General features: G+C 49.9%; 4 protein-coding genes across 4 annotated transcripts; 3 read left to right on the top strand and 1 right to left on the bottom strand.

Moving 5' to 3' along the window:
- Positions 1–437: 437 nt before the first annotated feature.
- On the bottom strand, positions 438–1457 carry BJX68DRAFT_274936 (uncharacterized protein; the record flags this gene model as incomplete). Its single annotated transcript, XM_071047749.1, has 4 exons — positions 438–607; positions 810–1157; positions 1212–1319; positions 1443–1457. The coding sequence occupies 4 exons, from the start codon at positions 1455–1457 to the stop codon at positions 551–553; spliced, it is 528 nt and encodes a 175-aa protein (XP_070891852.1). The 3' UTR covers positions 438–550.
- Positions 1458–5586: 4129 nt separating this feature from the next.
- Positions 5587–7321, top strand: BJX68DRAFT_260092 (glycosyltransferase like family 2-domain-containing protein; the record flags this gene model as incomplete). The annotated part of the gene is made up of 4 exons (XM_071043823.1): positions 5587–5825; positions 5877–6777; positions 6835–7026; positions 7088–7321. The coding sequence occupies 4 exons, from the start codon at positions 5587–5589 to the stop codon at positions 7319–7321; spliced, it is 1566 nt and encodes a 521-aa protein (XP_070891853.1).
- Positions 7322–7676: 355 nt separating this feature from the next.
- On the top strand, positions 7677–8104 carry BJX68DRAFT_251315 (uncharacterized protein). Its single transcript, XM_071042370.1, has one exon. It carries the CDS (start codon positions 7689–7691, stop codon positions 7902–7904), a length of 216 nt encoding a protein of 71 aa, XP_070891854.1. The 5' UTR covers positions 7677–7688; the 3' UTR covers positions 7905–8104.
- Positions 8105–8587: 483 nt separating this feature from the next.
- Positions 8588–8977, top strand: BJX68DRAFT_53282 (uncharacterized protein). The gene has a single exon (XM_071049348.1). The coding sequence runs from the start codon at positions 8686–8688 to the stop codon at positions 8944–8946; it is 261 nt and encodes an 86-aa protein (XP_070891855.1). The 5' UTR covers positions 8588–8685; the 3' UTR covers positions 8947–8977.
- Positions 8978–10609: the final 1632 nt, after the last annotated feature.

The raw sequence follows: 10609 nt of genomic DNA on the forward strand, positions 1-10609 counted from the left end.
CCTAACCCTGATCCTGGTGGCGATCCTGATGCTGGTGGTGGTGATCCTGTGGGCGGATCCGCTGGATGGATATCCACCAGCTGGTCGTCCGCGCTGGTTAACGGCCATGCAATGGGGTGGCTACTGCTGCCTGGCTGCCGGTGGCCCGTCCACATGCGGATGATCTCCTTGGCATGGGGATCCAACCACAACGCCTTCTGCACCACCATGAAGCGCGCCACCTTGAGCACGCGGGATAATATGGGCGGGTAACTGCTGGGATCGCGCCAGCGCGCCTTGCCCCATCCTTGCACGGCCATGGCGCACACCAGCGCGCTCTCGTACTCGTGCGTGTAGTGGCGCTGGTTCATCAGCTCGATACAAAACTCCAAGCACGCTTGCTCCACGGGGGTTATCTGCCATGCCTCCACCCCATCATCCATCTCCTTGTCTGCCTCCTCGTCCATCTCCTCGCCTGTCTCTATCGCGGTTGGGCTGCTACCTGGGCTGGGACTGGCACTCCACACGTCCTCAATGATCTGGCCTGCCCCGGCGAACGTGTGTACAACCCTCACCCCTGGCCTGGCTCGGGCTTGCGCATGGGCTTCAGCTTCGGGCCTCTCAACGACTGGCATGGCCAGCTGCCATAACGCCTGCCACTTCTGGCGCTGCCGCGGGGTCATCCCATACGCGGGCAACCTCCCTAGCCACTTGCCACGGCCACCACTACCACTATCACTATCCTCATGGCCATCCTGGCTATCCTGGCTATCCTGGCTTGGGCTCATGTTCGCCTGGGCGGCCTGCGTGCGCGCGATGAATGCTAACACCTGCTGCCACGGCTGCGCGTGCTTCTTAATGCTGGCCTCGTCCATGTACGCCTGTAGCGGCTTGTATGGCGTCTGGCCTACCTCCGTACGGGCCGCCTCTGCGCGGATGCCCGCGCCGCACTGCTGCACGGTCCGCTGGCTACGCCGCGCCAGCTGGTCCATGGCGTCCCAAATCAGCCGCACGCCCTGCTCGGTGGGATCTGCCTTAGCATCCTTATCCACCACCTCTTCCTCTACCCCTATTGGGGCCTCCACCAGCTGGCGCAAATCCTGCGGATGCACCCCGTCTAAATACCTCGCCCACCCTGTCATGCGCAGCCATGGGTTGGCATCAGCCGCCTCGTCCGCCTAGATGGTGGCCTGCTCCGCTGCCTGGGCGCGCGCCCGCTCCCATGCAATGACCATGGCATCCACGGCCTGCTGGGCCTGCTCTGTGGGTGGCAGCGGGCTCTGGCAGCCGTCTGGGTACCTAATATGGATGTAATGGGACCCCCTGCGCGTGGGGAATACCTGCTGCCATGCCACGCGCGTGTATGATCGTGCCAGCTCTGCCTCCCCATGCGCCTTTTCCCTCTGGCCGACATGGCCCTGGCGGCCCTGCTGGGACCATTGGTGGGCGGTTCGCCAGTGCACCCGCATGGACGCCATGGTGGATCCAATATAATGGCACTGCGTGGGGTCCCGCTGGCATAAAAACCCGTTGGCGTGGCATGGTAATATGGGTAGCGGGTTATCCATAACCCATGGGATCTGGATCGCCCGGCTATCCTGCGTGATGTCCTCCCATTGCTGGATTGCCTGGGTGACCTGGGTGGCCTGATGGTGGTTTAATTAATGCTTCTGCTTTAAATGGCGTTCTGCTTCGGCCGGCCGTACCCCATGCTTGCACTGGCGGCAAATGATAATCTGCAAGCTGGGGATCTTCTCGAATAATTGGCTCTCCATGGTGGGATAATTATAACTGGTTGTTCACCAGTCAACAACTGCTTCTGCTTCCGCGACTGCTTGACTTATTCAATAATAATAATGGATGGATGGATCAATGGATTGGTTGATGGGATTCACCCCCCTAAATGCCTGCCTGAAGTGCTTGAATGACTGGCTCCAGCTATAATAATAAACAATAACATTCATATTTAGTAGTTACTATGGTTTCCACGCGTTTCCACGGCCACTGCTGTTAGTGCAGCGAGTATGGGAGTAGGAGTATAGGTTAGTTAGTCCTAACGCCACTCCCGCGCCCGCAAAACCTATAAAAACCCCCAACTAAAAAAAAACGAGGAACCAGGCATGTTTGATCAACCACTACACCTTAATCTTTAATCAGAGCAACTCCTAATTAGTACCAGCTATAGTTAACTAGCCCCTCTCACCCCTAGAGCCTAATCTGAGCTGGATCGGCCGTGAAAAAGCCAGTGCAAGATACGCGATGATTCCCAGTGCAAGATACACAAGGTGGATCCTGAGCCAGCCAATCGGCCACCAGCTTAGCAGGTCTTGGCGCCCACTTGCCAGTGCAACATACGTTTGTTTCATTGACCCCCCTGGGTTAAGGGCGGCCAGTGTAATAGGATGGATCTTAGCCTTGACCCCCGCAGGTCTCCAGGACCCAGAATCAGATTTGGCACTGCCAGTAAGAAATATTTGTTTCCAACGCAACCAAATCTTGAAGGTTAATACAAGCCGCCTATGAGGGGTCGGCAGATTCCGATTATCACCACCATCAGTATGTCTTCATTCAATCTTCCTCGGGAGGGCCAAATCTTAATCCGTGTGTTAGAGTCAGTACAGGTGTTAAGTCTTTTACAGAACAAAGACAATGTGTCTTGGCTGCATATATCAGCAGGACTAAACAATTCATGCATCTTCGGCTGCACAAATATCCCCGTTTGGCGGATTAATACAACCCGCAGAGCAATAGTCCTCTAGCACTAATCCCCCCACATCATCCGCGCATCGAAACAGCGCGTTTCCGGGGTCATTGTAGGCCACAGAGGCGGGGGAAATAACGATATCAACGGGAACCTCAATGGCTGAGAGGATTTCGCGCCTAGTGTAGCCTAGGTAAAGCCTGATGTGAGCCTCGGGCAAGAATTGAGGTTGATGTTATGGCTATGCGTAGGACGTGTTCAGGAGGACGCGGATGGGATAGCGATTCTCACCATTATAAGTTGTCAGAGTAGATCCGCAGTAAAGCCAGGTTTTGTGACATGCATTGGAGAAGGCGAGGGCGCTCGGCACTATAAGGGCCAAGACGAGCTGGTCGGGGAATGATTTCATAGTTGACGTGCTGATATAATGGGATCAGGCGGAGAAGACCGAAATCATGGCTGGGGAACCATAGACGCCGCAATATATATCCAGCGTCTGGGAGGCCCACTTTTGAGCCAAGAAAGGGGTAAGCGGAGTATGACTGTACTACCCCAGAAAAACTGCGAACGCGCCCATGTGAGAGATCCCGTTGGTGCAAGGTCAAGTCTAGCCCCGTCCCAGACGTTGAAAAAAGACCTTTCACCCCTGGGGATCCCATAACTCCGCGGAACCTCCTACATATTAGAGCTGAAGCTGCCTCCTTGCTTCATTTTAGCACGCCGCACCTTACCATAGCGGAGGTGCTGGCACGTAAGCCCGTTCCTGTTTGGGATGGAGGACTTTCGTACAATCACTGGTCCGTGGCTGGAGGCGCATCCAAGTCTGTGAGAAGAATGAGTGCAATTTCAAGGCCATTCACTCTATTGGCGAAGACTTGGAGGATTTTCTCCCCGCTTTCTGGTGATATGCATATCACTTCTTATCTATCTTTGTACACAATTTATGGAATAGAGAATTCAATCCATAGTTATTGGCTTTCATTCGTATCTTCGCGCGAGAAATATTTTGTGTATCGCACCTAACAACTGATATGCTTGGCCTATTTTTGATTATTGTCGGGTGCGGTGTATATTAAAGAACCTCGGAATATATATCTGCCTTTGAGAGAAATCAATTGACTACTGTTAGGATGTACACAATTCAGTTTATCATCTGCATGATTGCGAATACGGCGATTGCGCATCTCAGCGCGTAACTTATAAGTGGGTAGTTAACTAAGTCCGGGGAATACTGACTAATCCAAAATGGCGGCAATTTAGATGTTCCACCTCCGAGATCCTGGATTCCACCGAGAAAATCATATGATGGTTCACACATTGGCACGCGAGATTTCCGACGCGGTCTTCGCCAATGCAGTATCACTGACATTCGCCACGTTTCAAATGGCTTTTATGCTCATGTCACAGTCACTGCGGCGATTCCTGTTAGTATGTTATAGTCTCAAGAACTGGATAGAGGCTGCGTTTATTTTTCGTTTGTTACGCTCGATCCGTGGGACATCGTGATATTCAGCAGAGTCCAAACCCTCGTTGTTCGCCATAACCCGCCACCGCCTAGCAAAATGCTAATTTTCAAGTGAGTGTCCACGATGCGCTTCGTGTTGCCGCGAAGTTTGGAGAGCAGGGAGAGGTGGGTGGGCGACGCTGCTGACTTACTCTCGCCGAGCGAAGATTTCGCAGGACGCGGTCCCAAACGAGTAGGTGATTGGTGTGAACGTAGCAATTTACGACCGCCGTCTTAGTAAATGCGGTAGCTCAATGACCTGGCGTTTCCGGGCTTCTTCTGCCGAAATTTCCTGACGCCACAATATGGTCGGTCCAACCAGTAGAGACAGTGGACTTCATCCTAGGATAACTCCTGAGGACTTCAGAAACTGACGTACCATCGTGACTTTGGAACGCCCAATGATCTTGATATTATGCTTAAAGTGCCCAGTCCCACGGGCGACACCTTTGCGGAGCTTACAGCACAAACGCGACAATGGCCGAGGTCAAGGGTGCTCACCTTCACTCATTAAATAGCTAGTGCTGCTCGAAATCGTCCAAGTCGTGCTCCTTGCTAGGTGCGACAGGCCCGGGCACATCCGTCGGAGTTCCTCTGGACTGGATTCATCGTGGCCAGGAAACGAAGTTGCCTAATTTACAACGAAGCATGTAGCACTGAATGTGACGAATACTGGCCTGTGCTGCACAGGGCGCTCGAGCAACTTGCGATGGAATTCCTAGTGCAACCACACGACTTGCTAGCCCTTCGGCAGAGTCAGCTCGTGATTCATGGATAACACTTCCGGGTCAACTGTTGAAGAGCCACGCAAGGGGCAGAGCAAGAATGTGACCTCTGGTGGTACAGACCGCGCCGGGATTTGGAGTCCAGACCCCGTAAGTAAGAGTGCTTGGATGCCTTTGACGGATAATTCTTCCCAATATATACATTAAACGGTGACAAGGACTTAGTTGGCAATGGATATCCCTGAGCTACAGTCATCATTATACCTTACATATTCACAAAAAACACAGAACGAACGTTTGCTGGACTCAGGGTTGTCTCCGCTAAGTGGTTCAGCAGGTACATCACACCGTGAGAAATATCGCTAAAGCTTGTACGGCATCAACGTTTCCGCCTACCCGCATGTTAATGGAGAGGCGCAATGCAAGCATCACCAGACCAAAGAGGGCACCAGGCATGGCCACGAACAACAGACGGTTTGGGGGAGGGAATTAGACTATCAGACATCCACCCAGTGTTAGGACTAGAGTGTCATCCTGCCACAGTGGATGAAAGCGGGCATTCAAATACGTCTCACCTTCCTCAAGGGCTTGATCGGTCGTTGAAACTTCATTGGAGAGACGCCATAAGGCAACCAGCCGGACCTGAAAACATACCTTGCCAGGAGGGCCGTGACAGCATGCATACAACGCGAAGCTTCTACAATATGGCGCGGTTAGTAGACATCAAGCACCAGCGCGGGTTCTGGACTAAGGTTTGCATCGAGTACGGCATCTATACACTGTTCATCGCCTTCATTTACTTCTTTCTTATCGGCGTGCCGCTCTGGGAGGGTGCAGCGTTCTGGCTCTACTGGATCATGCGGCACAAGTTCGTTTTCCAGGGAGGGTGGGCTATTGTCATTGCGGTTCTAGTATTGTGGGTTGGGCTATAGATCGATAACGGTGTGGATACTAATCGAGTATCTAGCTATGCCTATACTCCGCTTTTGATCACCTTCCAGGGCGACGCACCAGGTCCGGAGTATTACGAGCAACGAAACATCAATCCCAGAGCCCTCAGCACTGCACTCCTGATCCCGACGTACCGATCCGCGCCTATACTCGGGAAGACCCTCGAGGCGGCAATGAAGGTCTTTCCAGCAGAGAACATATACATAGTCGCGAATGGAAACTCCTCAACACCGCTTGATAACACCGAGGACATATGCCGGGAATATGGGGTAAACCATATCTGGAGTCCCGTCGGTTCGAAAATCGTCGCGCTCTTCGTTGGGTGCTACGCTGTGAACCGCTTTCGCTCCGTGCTTGTCATGGACGACGACTGTATCCTCCCACCGAACTTCATCGTCGTTGCTTCTCGCCTATCGGATCGAACGCGATGCATCGGCTACACCATCAAAGCGGCAGGTCTGACTACTCAAGAGGCAACATGGTGCCAGAAAGCACAAGACCTCGAGTACAAACTCGCCGGTTTACAGCGCTGTTTCTCGGCAAAGGTCGGCAGTGCCACTTTTCCTCATGGGGCAATCTCGCTGTGGGATCGCGTATTCTTGCAGAGGACACTAGAGCATCACCCTGGCTTCTCCATAAGTGAAGACTGGTTCCTGGGTGACTCATGCCGCAGATTAGGTGGCCGGATCAAAATGTGCAGTGCGGTGTTCGTGGAAACGAGTACACCATCCAATTTACTATTTGGAGAGAAAAACAAGGAGAGAGGAGGGTTTGGTGAGATGACCGTGTTTCGGCAGCGCTTTACACGGTGGAATTTCTTTACCACGTCTGGGGTGTGGCACAATGTCGCGTATATCTTCGGGTCCTGGAAATTAGGGAGATGGGAAGTTGGAACGAAAATCTTTGTTTGGCAGGAGGTATGGAAAACTCCCCGTCGCTGACTGGTACGTCCCTATTTAAGTTCAGACTCACAGGTCTACGAGACGATTCTATACCTATTGACCCCGTTCATCCTACCCGTCTCGCTCATCGTGCAGCCCTGGTTCTGCGTCGCTATGTCGTTCGCGATACTGGGGCTATACCTACTTCAGGTCATGATTTTCAACGAGATTCACCTGAGATTCAAGAAAGAGCGTGTGAGTACCTGGACAATTGTCGGATACTATGTAGGTGCCCTTCCTCCGCTGTGGACACCCCGCGACGCGAACTACTAACTTCAGGTCGCAGATGCCATACAAGATCATTATAAGCTTTATCAATGTTGGGAGTTGCTATTGGGCGTTGTTCAAATATGGTCGATATTTTGCGCAGCGGCATCCCAAGCTCACTGAAGACCATAAGGCTGTAGGCTTAGTTTTGACTTTGCAACAGGCGATACGGACCGGTCAAGGGGTGGCAAGGAATCTTAGTAGAAGATATCAGAGTCGGAGAAGCGGGCATACAAGTGTACCAGGAGGGTGATTAAAGAGCTCAGATACTCTCATTGAACCGTTAGTCTATTCTCTTACTTAGAGATCCCTATACCCTTATATGACAATAATGGTCACGCCAGGTCACTATTTACCAGATCATTCCGTTCAGCAGTATATATAATCATCTCGCGAGGGTTGCGTTCGGGAGGATTCCATGTCGGCCATGGCGATGACTATTGTGTCGGTCCTTTTCTCAGCCTGAAGATATAATAATCTCATGGCTGTCAAAGCAGGAAAGAGGAAACACGCGATCAACGCTTGTCCAGCCAATGGCTCGAAATTCTGGCCCCGCGTCAATAAATCCCGCCAGGATTCTCGGGTTCGCTACGTCAAATACTACGAGCGTCGATCATGACATGACGGAGGATGCAAGGACTACTATTTCAGAAGCGTTCCTTGCGGGACTCTTGCGTCCTTATCCTAGAGCCAAAATCTTCAAATCGGCGAAGACGGATATTTCATCCGAAGACAAACAAGCGATGGCATATTCGCGACTTTTTACACTCGCGGGGGCAAGAAGTATAAAGAAACTCGGAGGTCCGTTTTACGTCAAGATGCCCTCACCCTCGTGAATCTGGACCCTGGGCTTCGAAGTATCATTTTCTCGCCGGTTTGGGATTCGCATAAATCAAGATGGTATGCTGGAACTCTTGCGTGGACGAAGACTTCCCAGCGCGTCTTCACCCCCGACGCTGAATTGCCGGCTTCCTCAGTTCCAGATGGCTCTTTTCGAGTAAAGACTGGCGCAGAACATACAGATAAGTAGCTAACGCCAGGGAGAGGCCTTCCATCGTATTTCCAGCATAGCGCGACGCTATCAAAGCCAAGGAATTTAAGCCTTGGTTATGCACAGGAGACGACCAAAAGCACCCTGTGAGGCCATTGCCCAAAGGTGATCGCCGAGGCATTTTAGGCATCAGTCATTTCTCGTCGTGTGTGTGGCTCTGTCAGACCGCCAAGGGCGCCGGTGTTCTGAGGTGGCGGAGTACAGGGCCAATCGTCGATCAATGTGTCCGAAAAGCGGATCTGAAGGTTTCCCGCCAGGGTGATGGCGGCTCACCCCTCTCGCGACTTGCTCACCCCCTCCGGGTGAGCGACTCACCCATCTATTGCGCACCCAGCGATCTGGCGCCGGCCTGCGCGACTCGATCACCCCCGAGGGGTGAGCGGCTCACCCGACGGCACCCACCCGACTTCTATCCGCGTTTAAGCCACACACTGGCTGGTTCGTAGTCTGGTGGACGACCACACACGGAGTCGCGGCAGTATCCTAGGACACTGCCGCGACACCGCCTTGGGTAAAGCAAGAACATTGAAGAACACGAATATACCGCTCGCGGTGACACGGCACGCATGGTGAAGATTCGACTTTTCTTGACCGACGACGGAATGGACCAGTCCAAGTGGATGAAGACCTCTATCGCTGAATGCACTTATGAAGGTGTTGTTGTCGCCACTACTCTAACCCGCTATATCGACCGAGAGGACATACGCTCTGAACTCTGGGAGAAATGGAAGTACCCAGCAAGGAAATATACGATATTACTTTCCATGTATTTGATTGATACGGCATGGTCAAGGCCAAGTATAAGGATCATCCAGTGCAAAGAGTAGTGGAATATGGGGGAACGAGCTCGATTATGGCCCTCTTTTCCTCTTCGAGGAGCTTCACGTTGCAGCGCTCGAGCTACATCGGCAAGGGCTGGGGCATAATATAGGGTCTTTGCTTCTGGACAAAGCCAAACAGTTCTGCATAGGCTTCTTTATTTATAAAAGGATATAGTAGATATATAAGTAATTACTAGGATATAGAGGCTAATTAATCTTAAATTTATAATTAATAGTATACCTCTATAGGCTATATTTACTATAGCTCTCCCTATTTAGTAGCTAAACTAGATATATACCTTAGGGGTACTAGTTTATATAGGTATTATATATTAGAGGCTATAGTATAGTATAGCTAGTAAAGGGCTAGTTTAGTAGTTAGTTTAGGGTATAGGCTCCTAGAGAATAGTAAGTAAAGAGATATCTTAGGGGCTTATTAAATAGGAGGGTAGCTCTAGAGGCTATAGTATATAGGGGTAGCATAGTAGTCTAATAAAAAGGTTAAGAATAAGAAGGAACTAGTAGGGGTTTAAGACCTAGAGAAGAGGTATTATAGACCTAGTAAGTCCTAAGAGGCATACTATATAAGGGCTAACTTAGAGGCTATAGAGGTTTAGAGGTTTATAGTTCTAGAGATAGTTAGGTATCTACTAGAGCCTAACCTAGAGGGGGTACTAGAGGTACTAGCTACTATCTCTAGGAGAACTAGTTATTCTAGGAATAGATTATAAGGCTTATAGGCACTAAGGTGCCTAGAGAGCTCCCTAAGTATAGTATACTAGTAGTTAAGCTCCTCTTATAGTAAGAGGACCTTATTAAGTACCTCCTTCATAGTAGCCTTATATCTCTCTATATAGGTATGTTTACCTTTATAGCTATATTAAAGGGTTATTGTAAGGCCCTCGCGAATGTACTTAGATACTGGCAACCCATAACTTAGTCCTTAGTCAGCCCGCGGGCTGACTAAGCCCACAGGGAACTTCCTCTGCTCGCAAGGGGTTGATTCTAACAGCTAGCGTTAATTTACTATCAGATCCTTATTCTTAGAATTAACCTATCGCGACAAGCTATCTACTCTCATTCCTACCTTTCACACTACTCGCAAACCTCCAAAAGGCCAAGGACCTTTATAGTTATAAGCTAGTAGGTAAGATTCTTAATATAAAGATTATATATAATAGTAGGCTTAATTATAGGGAAGGTAACTAGAGGTCCTATTAGTAAGGTTATTATAGATTTCCTATAAATAATAGTAGGCATGGTTAGTATTAGTACTAGGAGCTTAGGGGCATTACCCTTAGTATTACCCTTAGAGAGGGCCTTAAAGGGATCTTAGGAAGGTATTATAATACTACTAGAGGCTAAAGCCTCTAGTAGTTATTCTAGGGAAGATAAAGCTAGGAATATACTAGGCCTAGAGGTACTAGATATATAGGAGCTAATTAAATAGCTTTAGCTCTATATATAGGAGGCTAGGCTATTACTAGTAATTATTAGAATATAGATGCCTGAGGCACACATTAATGCCTAATTATAAGGTATCTATATTCACATGAAAATAAGGAATGGTCTTGATTGATCTTCTTATAAATACAAGAAGATCTAGACTAATCTCCTTATAAATTAATATGAATTCTATAGAATTCTATAGAATTCTACTAACAAATAT

This window comes from Aspergillus pseudodeflectus, assembly GCF_044049435.1.
Source record: "Aspergillus pseudodeflectus strain CBS 756.74 chromosome Unknown BJX68scaffold_143, whole genome shotgun sequence".
Classification (NCBI taxonomy): Eukaryota; Fungi; Ascomycota; class Eurotiomycetes; order Eurotiales; family Aspergillaceae; genus Aspergillus; species Aspergillus pseudodeflectus.

Bases quoted from the DNA above. Each gene is read 5' to 3' on its own strand.
- BJX68DRAFT_251315 (XM_071042370.1), top strand. From the start codon at position 7,689: ATGACGGAGGATGCAAGGACTACTATTTCAGAAGCGTTCCTTGCGGGA.
- BJX68DRAFT_53282 (XM_071049348.1), top strand. From the start codon at position 8,686: ATGGTGAAGATTCGACTTTTCTTGACCGACGACGGAATGGACCAGTCC.